The 18,180-nt window shown below is 35.0% G+C and overlaps 1 protein-coding gene across 2 annotated transcripts in view; it reads left to right on the top strand.

The window, feature by feature from the left end:
• Nucleotides 1–18,180, top strand: part of FNIP1 (folliculin interacting protein 1) — a 151,367-nt gene that overhangs the window by 68,662 nt on the left and 64,525 nt on the right. For both annotated transcript variants that reach the window (XM_040622497.1, XM_040622496.1), the window contains exon 3: nucleotides 16,207–16,341. In XM_040622497.1, coding sequence (XP_040478431.1) covers nucleotides 16,207–16,341 — 135 coding nt within the window. The remainder of the gene's footprint in view (nucleotides 1–16,206; nucleotides 16,342–18,180) is intronic.

Here is an 18,180-nt window from a genome sequence, read left to right on the forward strand (position 1 = left end):
GTATATACAGTGGAATATTCTTCAACCATAAAAAAAAGGAACTCTTGCCATTTGTGACAACATGGATAAACCTTGAGGGCATTTATACTAAGTGAAATAAGTTAGAGAAAGATACATACTTTATGATCTGACTTATATGTGGATTCCAAAAAAAATTAAAGTCATAGCTATGGATAATAGGTGGTTGCCAGAGGGAGAGTTGGGAGGTGAGCAAAATGGGTGAAAGGTGTCAAAAGATACAAACTCTCAGTTATAAAATAAGTCATGGGGATGTAATGTACAGAATGATGATTATAATTTAAAATGCTCTATTGTATATTTGAAAGTTGCTGAAAGAGTAAAAGTTCTCATCATGGGAAAAAGATTTGTAACTCTATAGTGATGGATGTTAACTAGATTTATTGTGGAGGTCATTTTGCAGTATATAAAAACATCAAATCATTATGTTGTACTCATGAAACTAATATAATGTTATATGTCAATTATATCTCAGTTTAAAAGATACAGGGAAAAGATCACTTTTGCTGCTATGTGAAGAATGGTGGATGTGGGGTATAAGGGAGAAGGAAGTGTTTGGTGAAGCCAGTGCTTCACTTTGAATAGCTGAGTGATGAGATAGCCGCAGAATCACGGAATTGTGGATGGTTAAGCAGACAGTTGAAATCTAAGGCTGCAAGTGTGATAAGCATACCTTCTTTGCATTTAGACTGCTGATAACTCAGCAGAACTACACTGAGGCTGAAGGTTGATATTGATTGATAAATATTGCTTTGATTTTTTTTTTTTTTTAGGAAATTTTGAGCTTTTTCTTTGGTTGATAGTGTTCCATTGAATTGCAGCATATCACCTTTCCTTTATAATTTATCTTGATTAATGCTTATTTATTGTGTGTTTTTTCAGCCTTCTTACTTTTTTTAAAAAGATCTTATTTGAGAGAGAGAGAGTGTGTGTGTGTGTGAGAGAGAGTGAGTACGAGCAGGGGGGGACGGGCAGAGGGAGAAGGAGAAGCAGACTCTCCGCTGAGCAGGGAGCCTGATGTGGGGCTCAATTCCAGGACCCTGAGGTCATGAGCCAAAGGCAGACGCTTAACCCACTGAGCCACCCAGGTGCCCCTCAGCATTCTTACTTTTTATTTTAAACAGCCTTGTGAGTCTTGACTCATGCTGTTTCTTGAACCCTCCCTCCCCACCTTTTCTGGAATGATGCTTCATTAGTCACGTTAGTCTTCTCTCTTGCTGATGTTTTCTCCCCCCCCCCCGTTAGCTTTTTTTTCTCTGTCTGTAGAACTTCACAAAGCCTCTTTACCCAACACCAACAACATGATTATCCTTTTACTTTCTCTTCATGTATGTGTTCTGTTGTCTTTTTCTGTCTCTGACTCTGTTCTCACTCTTCCTTCTCAGCCTCTGTTGTTGTCTGTCAGTCTTTCTGCTTCACTATGTCTCAGGCTATCTGTCTGTTCTGTCTCTTGGTCTTTCCTTAATGTCTCTTTTTGGTCTTCTCCGTGTCTCTTAGTCTTTCCTCTGTTTCTCCGTGTCTCAGCATTAATCTGTCTTCTGGCTCTAATCTCATACCACCCACTCATTCCTCAATCCTCTGAAATTCTTTTTCCTGTAAGCCTACTACTTTTTAAAAAAACTGTTCTCTAGACTCATTGGTAACTAGAAATCAAACAGTCTTGAATACCTCTAGTCTAACTATTTTTACTATGTCCTCTTCTTGTGTGCCACCTCCCTAGATGAAGATTTAATCTGCTTTCAAGGTTCATTTTATCAGAATTTTATGAATGCCTTTTGATTCTTCTATTCCTTTTCTCTTCTATCAGAATTCTCATAATCCTTTGTTCATAGTCTTTCATAGACTTCTATATCATAGCTGTTTTTTATGTGCTTTCATTATTAGATTGGAAAAAAAGACAAAGTAAAAAATTCATCTGTTATTCACTTTAGTTTTCTAAACTGCACATTGCCTCAACATGTGGTAAGTACTTAGGACATATTTTGATCAGTTTTAGTTATAGTTAAGACGTTTATTATCAAAATCCTGTAAATACTTCCATGAGGATTTCATATATTCCTTTTGAACATCATCAGTATACTCATTGTTTCCTCCAAATTGCAAGGTGTTTGAATCTGTAAGTGATTTTTAAAAATTTACTTTACTATTACAATACCCTTGGAAAATCAGATCATGTGGGCTCTATATAGGCAAAGAAAGACTGTGTGATGTAAGTGATTATTTTTTTTACTTTTTACACAATATTTTGAGTCTGTGCATAATGATGAGATAGTTTAGACATTAGCAGTTTTCCGGATAAAGGTTAATCATTTCACCTTTGTCTTTGCAGAGCAATATTCTATTTTGATATGATAAATATTGAAGTCACTTCTTGTGTCCTTCCTCTTAATTTAAAACAATCTACCAGAGAAAATAAGGATTATAAATATTAATTTGTCTGTATATTTCACCAGAAATTTTATTGAGAAAAGTTTTGTCCTAAAGTTGAGAAAGTAATATCATAAATTGTAAATGGAGAACTAAGGTTTATAATAAGTCATACCAAATTTCTTCACTCTGTTCCCTTTACCAAAAAAAAAAAAAAAAAAAAAATTAACATTTTCCAATTTGGAAACAGGTTTGAGTTTCTTAGGCAATTTAATAGCAGCCTGAATCTGAATTTTGGGATTATGTTTGAAAAAAAATTTTATTTGAAATTTCATTTGAAGCCACATCAGCATTAAGAAATGACAATTGTAAAAATACTTCATGAGGTTCCCTTTAAATAAGACACATGGCAGATAGTTTTCTTTGTAAAGATGATAGATTGTCAAAATTCACTTTATTGGGCATTTTTTAATCTGGAATGGGAGGGGGGAAGGTGGGTAGTATTTTCACCCTGGCATACTGATTCATAATCTGGGTTCGGTTGAACCAAAGAATTATCTACAAAGAGCATGACAGCACCTTATAAGGATAAAGAGATCATTTCTGTATTGCCATGCAAAGAAAATACTGTGTATTTAGAGTATATTTAATAGGTTTGGGGAGGAAATGAGCTGTGTGTTTTACATTTTAAATTCTATGGTGAATTACATGAATTCTTTGATTTTGTGTCAGAAATTACTGGGTGCTATACGCAACTAATGAATCACTGAACACTACATCAAAAACTAATGTACTCCTATATATGTTGGCTAATTGAACTTAATAAAAAAAAGAAATTAAAGTACTTTGCATGCCTAAATACTGCCCTATAATGCTAAAATAAAATTACATTGATCACTGTATAGCTTTTCAGAACATGTATATTCTAGCTCTGCTATATTTAATGAAAAATGACTGTTGAACTGTAAAATCTCATTGGATTGAATACATTCAGTGATTTTAATAAAGTAACTTCCCTTGTTTGTAAAAATGTATTTTTATTTTTTTACATTCAATCCTCAGACCTTATTCATTTTTTAGCCGAAATGTAACAATTATTGAGATATTGTTTCTTTGAACAGTGGTGTAGCCAAATGCAGCCTGTGTGATTTGATCACATGATACTATCCTTATCCTGGACATTGTTTTTGTTTTCATGATAATGTAGTGCTATTTCATGGGTTCCTAGTGAAGTTATATGATCACTCTCATGCTTCAGCCTTCATTCATTACGTATAAGTATAAAGATGTACATCAACAAATTCACACATAATTTTGGAAAGGTGAATACAAATTACAGTGTGTGAGTTTTGTACACTGTGAAGCATTGTACAAGTGCTAATAGTTTGGTCTTAATTATGATATCAAATTTGGAACATTGGATTTTAGGTAATTGGAGCTGTGTAAAAGTTAATATATAGGAATCAGTAAGCTCCATATATACTTACAGCTTTCAGTTAGACAATATGAAGACAGTTAAGACTCCATTTTAAAATAGCAATTTAAAAAAGTGCCTGTGCATAACCTTTAAAAAACCTTTGCCTTCAGAACTTTAAAAGTCTCCGAAAGTCCATAAAATCTTTCTTTTTTTTCAAAAGCACATAAAATCTTACTTGAGCAAAGGGAAAGGCAAAATATATTCTTGGGTAATACTCCCTGTCCTCATGTTGTCCGTTCTCAGTTGCTTTGTAAAATAATGCAATCCCAATATTGTTATTATTTTGTTTTTGGTGAAGGGCATTATGTGGAACTTAGGTAGCGGAATCTGGAGTTCAGATGGAAAAAAGTGAACAATAACTGGTTGAAAAACTGAAAAAAGGACAGTGGGGGATGAGCTAGCCCAACCAGATTTGCAAAAATACTGTGACGTTTCAGTAGTTGAAACAGTGTGTTATTGGCACATAAAAAGAAAAAAGGAGTAAAATAAACAGTAAAATAAAGAATCAGAAAGAGATCTACATCCACACAGGAATTTATTGTATGATGAACATATAAAGACTAGTGAATGGTAGTGAATCATTAAACAGCTATTAAAGATAAATTTGGATTTATATCTCAAGTATATTAGACTATTAATGTAAAAAACTAAAGCTACATTACACAAGAAAACATGAATGAGTTTCTATATATTTGTGGAGAAGACCTTTCTAGCTATGATTTAAAATCCAGGAGCCATAAAGTAAAAGGCTCATTAATTCGACAGTCAAACCAAACATAAACCCAGCACAAAACCCCTAACAAACTCTTGTGGTAAACAAAACAAAGCAAAAACAAACAAACAAGGAAACAAAAACACCACCATAAGGAAAGTTTAAAATGATACCCTGGGATAATGCTTTTTACAGTGTATAAGCCACAAGTAGTAATCTTTCTGTATAAGGAGTTCTTAGAAGTCAAGATAGGAGAACTCCTTAGAAAATTGGGTGAAGGACAAGGGCAGAGGTTTACATACAGAAGGCCAGTTTTATTCTTTTGCCTATAGCGTCCATTTTTCCCAACACTATTTGTCTTTTTTCCATTGTATATTCTTGCATCCTTTGTTGAAGATTAAGTGACTATATTATTGTGGGTTTATTTCTGGCCTCTCTATTCTGTTCCCTCGATCTGTGTGCCTGTTTTTGTGCCAGTACCATACTGTTTTGCATACTACAGCTTTGGAGTGGATGTTAAAATCTGGGATTGTGATACCTTCAACTTTGTTTTTCTTTTTCAAGATGCTTTGGATATTTGGGGTCTTTGTGGTTCCATACAAATTTTAGGATTTTTTGTTCTAGTTCTGTGGAAAATGCTGTTGGTATTTTGATAGGTATTTTGATAGGGTTTGTGTTAAATCTGCAGATTGCTTTGGGTAGTATGGCTATTTTAACAGTATTTGTTCTTACAATCCATGAGCATGGAATATCTTTCCATTTGTTTGTGTCATCTTCAGTTTATTTAATTGTTGTGTTATGGTTTTCAGAGAACAGGTCTTTGGCCTCCTTGGCAAAGTTTATTCCTAGGTATTTTATTCTTTTTGGTGCAGTTGTAAATGGGATTATTTCTTAATTTCTCTTTTGGCTGCTTCATTATGAGCATATAGAAATGCAACTGATTTCTGTATATTGATTTGTATCCTGCAACTTTACTGAATTCACTTACTGGTTCTAGTAGTTTTTTTGGTGGAGTCTTTAGGGTTTTCTATATATAGTATCCTATCACCTTAGTTACTGAAAGTTTTATTTCTTCCTTTCCAATTTGGATGCCTTTCATTTCTTCTTGTTGTCTGATTGCTGTGGCTAGGACTTCCAGTGCTGTGTTGAATACAAATGGTGAGAATGGGCATCCTTGTCTTGTTCCTGATCTTAGGGAAAAAGTTCTCAGTTTTTCACCATTGAGTGTAATATTAATTGTGGGTTTTTCATATACGGCTTTTACTGTGTTGGACTGTGTTTCCTTTAAACCTACTTTGTTGAGGGTTTTTATCATGAATTTTGATGTTATACTTAATCAGATGCTTTTTCTGCGTCTACTGAAATGGTCACATGGTTTTTATCCTATCTCTTGCTAATGTGATCTGTCATGTTGATTGATTTGTGAATATTGAGCCATCTTTGCAATCCAGGAATAAATCCCAGTTAATTGTGGTGGATGATCTTTTTAATGTATTGAATTTGGTTTGCTAGTATTGTATTGAGAATTTTTGCATCTATGTTCATCAGGGATAGTGGCCAGTATTTCTCTTTTTTAGTGGTGTCTTTATCTGGTTTTGGTATAAGGGTGATGCTGACCTCATAGAATGAATTTGGAAACTTTCCTTCCTCTTCAGTTTTTTGCAATAGTTTGAGAAGAATAGGTATTAACTCTTCTTTAAATATTTGGTGATATTCTTCTGTGAAGCCGTCTTGTCCTGGACTTTCGTCTTTTGGGGGATTTTTGATTACTGATTGAATTTTGTTGCTAGTATTGGTCTCTTCAAATTTTCTATTTCTTTCTCATTCAGTTTTGGGAGATTACATGTATATAGGGATTTTTTTCATTTCTTCTAGGTTGTCTAGTTTGTTGGTATATAATTTTTCATAATCTCTTATAATCGTTTATATTTGTCACGTTGGTTTGTTATTTCTCCTTTTTCCTTAATGATTTTGAGTTCTCTCTCTCTCTTCTTTAATGAGTCTGGCCAAGGTTTTTCAGTTTGTTGGTCTTTTCAAAGAAGCAGCTCTTGGTTTCAATGATGTGTTCTATTGTTTTTTAGTTTCTATTTTGTTTATTTTTTCTCTAATCCTTGTTATTTCCTTTCTTCTACTGGTTTTGGGTTTCGTTTGTTCTTCTTTTTCTAACTCCTTTAGGTGTGAGGTCAGGTTGTTTATTTGAGATTTTTTTTTTTCTTCTTGAGGTAGCCTGTATTTTTTTTTTTTTAAAGATTTTATTTATTTATTTGACAGAGATAGAGACAGCCAGCGAGAGAGGGAACACAAGCAGGGGGAGTGGGAGAGGAAGAAGCAGGCTCCCAGCAGAGGAGCCTGATGTGGGGCTTGATCCCATAACGCCGGGATCACGCCTTGAGCCGAAGGCAGACGCTTAACCGCTGTGCCACCCAGGTGCCCCTGAGGTAGCCTGTATTTTTATATACTTCCCTCTCAGAACCTCTTCTGCTGCATCCCAAAGGTTTAGACCATTGTGTTTTCATTGTCATTTGTCTCCACGTATTTTTTCATTTCCTCTTTGATTTCTCAGTTGACCCATTCATTGTTTAGTAGCATGTTATTTAACCTTCATATATTTGTGTTTTTTCCAGATTTTTTCCTGTGGTTGGTTTCTAGTGTCATAGCATTGTGGTCAGAAAAGATGCATGATATGACTTTGATCTTTTTTAATTTGTTGATATCTATTTCGTGGCCTAATATACAATCTATTCTGGAGAATGTTCCATGTACACTTGAAAATAATGTGTATTTTGCTGTTTTAGGATGGAATGTTCTAAATATATCTGTTAAATCTCTCTGGTCCACGGTGTCATTCAAAGCCACTGTTTCCTTGCTGATTTCCTGTCTGGTTGATCTGCCCATTGATGTAAGCGGGGTGTTAAAGTCCCCTACTATTACTGTATTACTATCCATTACTTTCTTTATGCCTGTTATTAGCTGCATTATGAACTTGGATGGTCCCATATTGGATGCATAAATATTTGTAACTGTTACATCTTTTTGTTGGATTGTCCTCTATTATTATATAGTATCTTCCTTTTCTCTTGTTACAGTCTTTGTTTTAACATCTCTTTTGTCTGATGTAAGTATTGCTACACCAGGTTTCTTTACACTTTAATTTGTATGGGAAATGCTTTTCCATTCTATCAGTTTCACTCTGCATGACTTTAGGTCTGAAATGAGTCTCTTATGGGCAATAGATGGGTCTTGCTTTTCTATCCATCTGTCACCCTATGTCCTTTGGTGTATTACTCCATTTGCATTCAAAGTAATTATTGATAAGTTTGTACATATTGCCATTTTGTTACTTCTTCTATGATTGTTTTTGTAGTTTTTCTCTGTTCCTTTCTTCTCTTGCTCTTTTCTCTCATGGTTTGCTGGCTTTCTTTAGTGATATATTTGGATTTCCTTTTTTAAAATTTTTTGCATATCTTTTATTGGTATTTGATTTATGGTACCATTAGGTTTATTTATAACATCTTATGCCTATAACTATTAAGTTGATGGTAGCTTAAGCCATTCTTTTCTCCCCTTGCACCTTTTAGGTATATGGCATCATAGTTCATATCCTTTTATTTTGTGATTCCCCTGATTTTTACAGATATACTTATTTTTATTACTTTTGCATTTCTTACTTTTTTTTTTTTACTCCTACTTATGGTCTTTTCTTTCCACTTAAAAAGTCCCCTTTAACATTTCTTATTGGGCTATTTTAAAGGTGATGAATTCCTTTAACTTTTGTTTGTCTGGAAAATGCTTCATCTCTCCTTCTATACAGAACGATGGCCTTGTGGATAGAGTATTCTTGGTTGCAGATTTTTTCCTTCAGCACTTCGAATATATCATTGCGCTCCCTTCTGGCTTGCAGAGTTTCTGCTGAAAAATTGGTTGATGGGCTTATGTAGTTTCTCGTGTATGTAACTTTTCTTTTCTCTTGTTACTTTTAAAAAATTTCTCTTTGTCACTACTTTTTACCATTTTAATTGCTATTTGTCTTGGTGTGGGCCTTCTTGGGTTGATTTTGTTGGGGGCTCTCTCTGTGTCTCCTGGATCTGGATTTCTGTTTCCTTTCCAGATTTGGGAAGTTTTTAAGCTATTATTTCTTCAAATAAATTTTCTGCTTCATTTTCTCTTTCTTCTTCTTGGATCCCTATAACATAGATGTTATTATGCTTGATGGTGTTTCTGAGTTCCCTAAGTCTGTTTTCATTTTTAATTACTAATTTTTCTCTCTCCTTTTCAGCTTGCTTGCTTTCCATTACTCTGTCTTCCAGGTCACTGATCTGTTTGTCCACTTCCTTTAGTCTACTGTTCCATTTGGTGTATTTTAAATTTCAGTAATTGGTTTCTTCATTGGTGATTGGTTCTTTTTATGTTTTCAATCTCTTTGTTGAGGGTGTTACTGAGGTCGGTCCTCTACTCTTTTCTCAAGTTCAGTGAGTATTTTTATGATCATTACTTCAAATTCTCTTTCGGGCATTTTACTTTTCTCCATTTTGTTTAGGTCTCTTGCTGTGATTTTTCCCCTCTTCCTTGCATATTTCTCTGTCTCTTCATTTTGTCTAACTCTCTGCATCTGTTTCTATGTATTAGGAAAGTCAGCTATGTCTCCTGCTCTTGAAAGCAGTGGCCTTATGAAGAAGAGGTTCTGTAGTGCCCTGTAGTGCAATTTCCCTTGTTCACCAGAACCTGGAGCTTCAGGGATGTCTCCTGTGTGTATTGCTTGCACCCCATTGCTGTGGCTGAGCCACATTTGCCTTTAGTCCATTTGTGTACCATGGCTCTCTTTGCCTGTTGTTGGCAGAGTTTGGTTCCTGTGTTGTTAGTGAGCCAGTGTGGGGCCTTGTTCTTGATGAGTCAGACCAGTCATTTTCCAGAGATGTGGTGGCATGAAACTGCAGGGTGCTTTGTCTGTGTTGTCCTCTGAAGCTTTTGTTGGTGGGTGGGGCCCACAGTCAGACCAGATATCTGCCCCCAGCTCACTGCTGGACCTCAGTTGAACTGGTGTGTGTGGTTGTCTTCCTCTCTCCTTCTGCAGGAGTCACTTTGAAGTGGTCCTGGCCCCTGCCAAGGCTGCTTGCATAGTGCCAGGTTTGTGTACCACTTTGAATGGGCTCTGGCCAAGGGTGTTATTGGAGGAGGCAGGTCTGCAGGAGAAAGCAGAGGCAGGTTTCTTGGTATTAACCAGGTTTGGGTAGATCTGCTGTGGGAGGGGGCCTGGAACCAGGCCTGGCTGGAGGGGGCATGTACTGAGGAGAACACAGGGACGGAGTGCTCTGTTAGCAAGTTAGTTGGAGTTTATTGGCACTGGGCTGTTTCCCCCAGGTATCTGTGTGTCTAGGCTGGGGGGTGGAGTAGAGGCTGCAATGGTGCCTCCCAGCTCCTTTGTTCCTAGAGAAGTCTTCCAGGGATCCCTGCCCCTCCCTCACTTGCTCTGAGATTAGTAAACAACTCACCCCTCTGTCTACCCTATGTGCTTTTCAGATTGCTCCTTCTGTGCTGTATCTCCACGGGGCTGTTTGTGGTGCTCTCTCTTTAAGAGCAGGGTCTCAGTTTCCTCTGCCCTCTCTGCTCTCCCAAAGCAGAGCCTGCTGAATTTTAAAGTTCCGATGTTAAGTTCCACTGACTGTAACAACTTGTGAGATTAGGCCTCACTGGTTTTCAAAAGCCAAATGTTCTGGAGACTTATCTTTTGCATGTGGGCTCCCTGTGCTTGGGGCACCAGGCCTCAGGGTCCTTTTCTTATCCCTCTCCAAGCCTGCGGTGCCCCTCCCTCATGTGGATAGTCCAGTGGTCCTTTTAACTCCTGATTGCTTCTCTGCCTTTCCTACCTTCTTCGACATGGCCTCTTCTCTATATTTAGCTGTGGAGAGTCTGTTCTGCAAGCCTTCTGGTTGTTTTCTTGGTTATTGGCCCTGATGTGGGTGTTATCTTGTATTCATGGGATGGGATGAGGTTAGGTAGGATCTTCCTACTCTGCCATCTTCCCTGGAAATGTATCTGTTTTTGTTTTGACTCAGCAATGTCATTAACAGAAAAATGGTTAAATAAACTACAATGTACTTACATACTAGAGTACTATGCAGCTGTATATTAAAAAAAGAAAAGAATGAAGAGGATTTCTAAAGGTAAATGGTGAGACTCTCTAGGCTTTTAGTGAACCATAAAGCAAGGCAGAACTGAATTACCTACCTTTTCTCTAATAATGGAAGAAAAGTAATACTGTGTTGTAAAAAGAGTTTTTAGAAGGACAATAATAAACCATTTAAAAGGGATTTTACCTATTGGGAATGTGTGGGGTATGAAGCAGGGTCCTAGAAGAAGGGTCAGATCTTGATTTCTGTGTATATACTTCTTTATATTGTTTTTACTTTTGAATCATATGAATGGATTATTTATATACATTACTAAAAGTTAGAAAAAAAGTTGAAAATTCATGTGAAAAACTTTTGAAAACTGAAAAATACTATATAAGTGCTGGTTATTTATTTGAATTTCAGTTGCAATATAGAATCTGGAACACGAAACGCGGTTAGTTATGTGTCCAGATTAAAATTTTTAATCTCCCATGTCTTCCTTCCTCCCATCCATTTCCCTTTTCTGAACAATTTGCCCTAAAACCATTAGGTAATAGGGCTGAACACTGATGTCAGTTGTTGGAGGCGTGGTGGCTCAGAGCAGAGTGTTAGAGCTCAAGTAAGTTGAGGAGGGCATCTCCATAAGGTGCTGCTTGATACAGGATTCGATGGTGGAGGATATCCATCTTGGCTGTCTTGAGCCTGAGGAAAATGTCCATGCACTTGAGGGAGTGACAGGGGAAACGAAAAACTGGTTTCATATGAGGGAGTTGATTAAATAAATACATATGAAGGATAATGAGTGGCCTGTTTTTCTGAATGTTAGAAAAGGGAGTTATAAATAAGGAAAAGGAGAGACCGAGACTAACCCTGTATATTACCCTATATATTATATATATATATATGTGTGTGTGTGTGTGTGTATATATATAAATGTGTATATATATATAAATGTGTATATATATACACACACACACATATACATATATACATAAATACAATAAATGTAGATATAAACTTGTTTATGTGTGTGTTAAACACATTATGTGTGCTCTTTAGCTCTGTCTACTGAGAAAGCAGAGGAACAATAAGACTCCAACATATGGGCATACCTAGCATCTAGATCTTATTGTCTAGATTCCATTTTCCACTAAAAGGAACCAGGGCTTCTTAGAGAAATGACTCGTCCTTGGGCTGAAGCAGGGGAGGAAAAGGATAAGCCTGGAACTTGTAATGAAAGCTTAAGAATTGATGAGAATGTGTCAAAGGAACATAGAAGCCAGCTTGAAGGGGCTGTCACTGGCTAATTAGGGAAAACTCTAGCATAAAAACAAATAATGATAGTAGCAAATTACAACCCACTGAATGAAATAGGAAACCGTGAGTTTAAACTGATCTAAATAAATTGAAAGTGTGATGAGAAACAGTATTTTTATGGCATATAAATATAAACAGCATATGACTTTCATAGTCTGCCCCCCCCCAACCAAAATATTATTAACGACAGAGGAGAAAAGCATTTGTTTACAGTGGAGATGCCTGGTAGGCACCACCTTAATCCCTTGATACTGATCATCAGTATTAAGAATATTATCATTAACAGGCATTGAGATCATATGCCACATGAAAAGCGGCTGTATTGTGGTTATGTAGAGAATGTCCTTGTTTGTAGGAAATACACATTCAGGTATTGATACTTTAGGAATTCAAAGTGTATCAGGTAGTCAACTTACTCCCATTTAGTTCAGAAAAAAAAATTCTTTGAACTAAACTTGCAACTTGTTTGTGATTATGTGAAAATGGAAAAAATAGTTAATAAAATTATAATCCATTTATTAAAAGCCAGGTTTTTTCAGTGGTGTTTCGAACTTATTTTTTGTGCATTAGTAGAGTGTATTGTTTTTGTGGGTTAAAAGTAAAGTATGGCATGATTCCTTTAGGAATGAAAGTAAGATAAGGAAAGGAAACTGAATCCTTTTTGCTGTACAGTTGTGTTTATAGATGGCCTATGTCTACCTGAGGGTTGCTGACTGTGCCCTGTCCCCTCACTAGACCATCTTCCACTGAAGTTGTTGCTGTTTGGATTCAGAAAAGCCATGATTTCAGAATGGGAGAGAGAAAAGGCACTGAACAGCTAGGGAGTTGGTAGGGAAGAAGGGTGTGTGTGTGTATGTTTGTAGTAAGAATTTTCATGTACACTTTTATGCACACATTTATGCTTCAGTCTTGAAACTGATGTATGTTTGTCCCTTTCCTTCCTATAGCAAATTGCTTCATGATTCAGAGATTGCATATGTAGAGTTCCCTCAGCCTGGAATATCTTTCTAGTCCTCCCACTCTTCTTTCACCTTAACTCCTTTCCTTTTTTTTTTTTTTTTTTTTTGTAGTCCCAGCTTTAATGTCACTTCCTTGATCTCCCTAGACTAGGTTAAGTCCTCTCTTGGACAGTTCACTTAAACATCATTGATCCTTAACCTCTTCATTTGTCATATGGGGATAATAATAATATTTCATAGAGTTGTTGTGAGGAGTAAAGGAGTGGCTTTATGTAAAATGGAATAGTACCTGAGCAGATAGTAAGTGCAATATGAGTTAGCTGTTGCTAACATGATCGGACATATTTAAAATATATATTTCATTATACATATTTGTTTAATTATTTGTTAAATGTCTCTCTCTTGTTAGTTTGTTAGTTCCATGAGGAAAAGGACTGTTTCATTCAACTCTGTTTCTTAGTTACTGGTACATGTAATACTCACATACTTTTGCTGCATTATAAAATGGTGGTTTGCAACAGAGGATAATTCAGGCCCACTGAGTGTGGGTTTTTTCCTCCAGTTTTACTGAAAAATAATTGACATGTATCACTCCATAGGTTTAAGATGTACAGCCTGATGGTTTAATTTACATATACTGTGAAGTGATTACCACCATAGGTTCATCTAACATTTATCTTCTCATATAGATAGAATAAAAAGAAAAGAAAGGAAAAAAATCTATTTATGATAAAAATTATTAGAATTTATTCTCTTAACAACCTTCCTATAATATCATATAGCACTGTTATCTATAGTTATTCTCTTGTACATTATTACATCCCTAGTACTTATTTATCTTATTACTGGAAATTTGTTCCCTTAGACCACCTCTTCCAATTCCCTTCCCCCGACCCTCCACTTCTGGTAACCACAAGTCTGAACAATATTTGTTTCTCTCTGACATTTCACTTAACGTAATGATTTCAAGGTATATCCATGTTGTTGCAAATGGTAGGATTTCCTTGTTTTTTTTTATGGCTGATAAATATATGATAGATATTCAGTATATCTGTCTATCATATATATATGTCACAACTTCTTTATCCATTTATCCATTGATGGAAACTTAGGTTCTTTCCATGATTTGGCTATTGTAAATAACGCTGCCATGAACATGGGGGTGCAGATACATTTTTGAATTAGTGTTTTCATTTCCTCTGGATATGTATTCCCAAAAATGGAATTGCTGGATCATAGTTCAAGTTTTAATTTTTGGAGGATCCTCCATGCTGTTTTGCATAGTGGCTGTAACAATTTACAGTAGTGCACAAAGCTTCCCTTTTCGCCACATCCATGGCAGTATTTGTTGTCTCTTGATTTATTGGTGATGACCATTCTAAAAGGCATGAAGTGATACCTCACTATGGTTTTAGTTTACATTTCCCTAATCACTAGTGATGTTGAGTATCTTTCATGTAAAGCCAGCTAGTTGTGCTTTTAAGTATATTATAGACCTACTAGTTCTTGTAACCTTGGTGAAGTTACTTAACCTCTCCGGGCTTCAGGTTTCTTATTAGTTCAATTGGGTTAAAATACCTACCATCCTGAGTATTACAGAAAATATTCATCATTTTGATGGTGATCACTAAGTAGAAATTTAAGATGTGGCCAAGAGTATCAGTACTAAAATTATCAGTATTTTTAGTAAGTCTCTTAATGAAATAATATAAATGGAAATATCTAGTAAAGTTTCTGACTCCAAATTAGGCAGTTATTTCAGTAGGCATTCAGTTTTTCTTATTTTAACTTTTTTCTGTAGTATTTATAATTAAAAACCAGTAAGCATATGCTAGTTCTAGATGCATATGTAAGTACATAATGAGATACACACACACATACCCCTTAAGAGTCACAAGTACTCTACCCATTAGGTGGGGTTTTTCTCTCCATTAAGTTGATAAGCTTAGAGAGGTCAAGTAACTTGCCAGGGAGCCAGGATTTAAAATCATGTCTATTTAGTTTTAAAGCCCTTGTTCTTTTTAGTTTATCATGTCTCTTTACATTTTTGATTAGAGATGATTTTGGAATTATCATGTGTTCTCTTTTACAATGCCTTTGGTGATGGTGGCAGCTTGTAAAATAATTGGTCTTTTAAAAATTGTGATTTCAGTCAGATTACTTCTTCTGAAAACCTACCAGAGGTCTTTTACATGGAAGAGTTACATACAGGTAACTGTGATAAATCACCAGAATACTTTTAGGAGTATCAAAGTCCTTGGTGGATTGCAACTTCGGTAGTTGTGAGCAGTGAAAGCTCTAGAACTTGCTGGGGAAGTAGGAGGAAAGCAAGAGCACAGAGAAAAAGAAATAGAAATACATGATTCTTTCATACTACACCACTGTACAGCCTTTTGGTCCTAAACTCAGCTGTTATTAAAAAGTTAACTGTTCAATACATGAATACATGCTCATTTCAAAATAACAACATATGTTCATGTATGTAGAGATATACACATTTAATAAATATAAAAGCTTCATTTGTATTTCTCCTCCCATCCCTACATCTCTCCATAGAAGTTTTTTTTTCATAAAAATGTTACTTAGTGTTACTTAATTTTTTTTTTCATAAAAATGTTACTTAATGCTAACCTGTACTATGTGTATAGTTATATTTAAGTGAATTAATATTTTAAAGTTTCTCAGTTTTAATTTCTTATATGGGTGAATATTGATAGATATAACTCACACAAACAAAATGGCTAAAAGGGGGGGGTGGGGGAATGGGATAGGCCGGTGATGGGTAGTAAGGAGGGCACATATTGCATGGTGCACTGGGTGTTATACACAACTAATGAATCATCGAGCCTTACATCGAAAACCGGGGATGTACTGTATGGTGACTAACATAATATAATAAAAAATCATTATTAAAAAAAAAAAGGGCTAAAAGGGGGTTTGTGATCAAATAATTTGAAAACTGCTGTAATATATTACATCACTAGTAATGAACATTGTTGTAGACCATAATAATATAGAAAAACTCCATGATTTGATAATCTTGGTGAGAAAAGCATAATACAAACTCCATAAGAATAGAAAACAGTACTGGAGAAAATGCAGTTTAAAATGCAAATCATTATACCAAGGTTATATTATTTTGAATTATTTCATACTTGGTTTTTTCAAAGGTTTTTTTATATAATTAAACTTGTATATGATGAAGAGTCTTTTATAATATGAATGGGCATAATATCTCTATTTCAGAAACTCTGTAGTGACGCTCAAGTAAAAGTCTTTGGGAAATGCTGCCAACTGAAACCTGGAGGAGACAGTTCTTCCTCACTGGATAGTTCCGTGACTTCATCTTCTGATGTAAAAGACCAGTGTCCTAAGTACCAAGTAAGATCATTGATGTCATTTATGTATTCATTCATTCGTTCACAAGTACTTTTGAGTACCTACAATGTGCTATGCACCATCCTAGGGACTAGGGATATAACATGAACTAGTCCTTACCCTTCTGGGGAGGCAGGTAACTAAATAAGTAAGTTTATGCATTTTGATAAATCTTAGGAGAAGGTCAGAAAACTGTGGGCGTAGGTAGCAAAGGGTAATTTCTCCCTTTTATTTCCCAATTCAGATTTTTTTGGCTACCGGAATAATTTATTTTAGATACTTTTAAGTTATTGAAATATGAATATAAATATAAACTAATAATACAAGTTGGCTGTAGTATGAAATTAAAGTATGATTGGAAGTATACACATGCAGAAATGGACATTTATATTTTTCAGAAGTAATCTGACTCTTTTAAAATATACAGTTAAACAAATTAGTACCTAATGGGAATTTCTGTATAAACTTGTTACATTTTACATAAGAGTAAGTGTTTGGTTTCATACCAAGTAAATGTCATCTATGTGAATTTATTTGTGTCATCCAAGCTTGCATGAATGAATCACAAGTATTTTATCTTTAGCAATATCAACATGGGATTCTGGGTCTTTAAATTATTTGTAATTAGGTAATTGTGTTTGAATGGGAAGTGACCCTTCTGTCATGTCAATGTGCCAGTGTATGTAAAAGAACTCTGAAGTGTTTAAAATCCAGATACTAGGAGGTACTATATAGTTACCCCTGTCTTCCCCTGTTTCTCCTCCAGCTTAAGCATGATACCTTACTAAGTTCCTAATAGTGTTATGCTGTGTGACATCATCATACTTATACCAGGTTGGAGGTTTGCTGATTTGATGAATTGTGTAAACTTGCATTTCTTCTTAATATATGCAGTTAAAAATGAATATTAGCACATGGATCCAGGTTGTAGAAACCCTGAAGCATTGAATGATTGCACCCTCATGTTGCATTTAGATCCCTAGAGATTTTCCTTTTTAAAGTTCAGATTCCCAGGCTATGTGCCCAGATATTCTGATACAGGCTCAGTATGGTCCTGGAAATCTGCCTTTTTTTTAGCAAGAGACATTGAATTATTGTAGCACATAGTTCACTGCACTTCATAAAATGTGATTTTGGGTAACTGGAACATTATTTTTGATAGACACAGATTAATACAGATTGATAGCTTCCAGCAATAGGTACTTAAAAAAATTGACCATTTAATAAAATAAGGGCCTTATTTTTTAAAAAAGCATGAAAGATAATAGCACTTTCTAAATGATAAACTTTATTATAGATTATATATAACATTATATATAACATGCCAGTGACATTCATGATAACTATTTGATATGTACTAGAGCAGGCAAGGGTAACCTTTACTGGCAAACTAGATGGTCTAATAAAATTTAAACACGAATTTATTTTTACTATATTTTGCTTTCTGAGGACTCTTTTCCCAGTTTTAGTAGTAAAATCTGTAAATGCTTTGATATTTGAATTCATAATGATTTTGAAGATTGACATTGATGTTTAAAAAAAAAAAACCTTTGCACTTGATCATTAAAAGAATTATTCATCTCTGTTTCTAAAATGTTGTTCTTAGTACCCATATCTTTGTGTTTTGAAATAAAAATTTTTTCTTAATCACATCCCTAGATGAGTTATTTTAATAACTAGGTATATCAGAAGTGATTTTTTTTTCATTAGCTTTGTGTCTTTATTAAAACAAAATCAGTACTACACTACCTAAGAGAGAAAAAATAATGTGTAAATGAATATATATAAAAATTAATACAAAATAGTTATATATAATGAAATAGATTGCTATTTGAAGATGCT

The sequence above is a fragment of the Ursus maritimus genome, unplaced genomic scaffold (assembly GCF_017311325.1).
Source record: "Ursus maritimus isolate PB19 unplaced genomic scaffold, ASM1731132v1 scaffold_5, whole genome shotgun sequence".
NCBI classification, from domain to species: domain Eukaryota; kingdom Metazoa; phylum Chordata; class Mammalia; order Carnivora; family Ursidae; genus Ursus; species Ursus maritimus.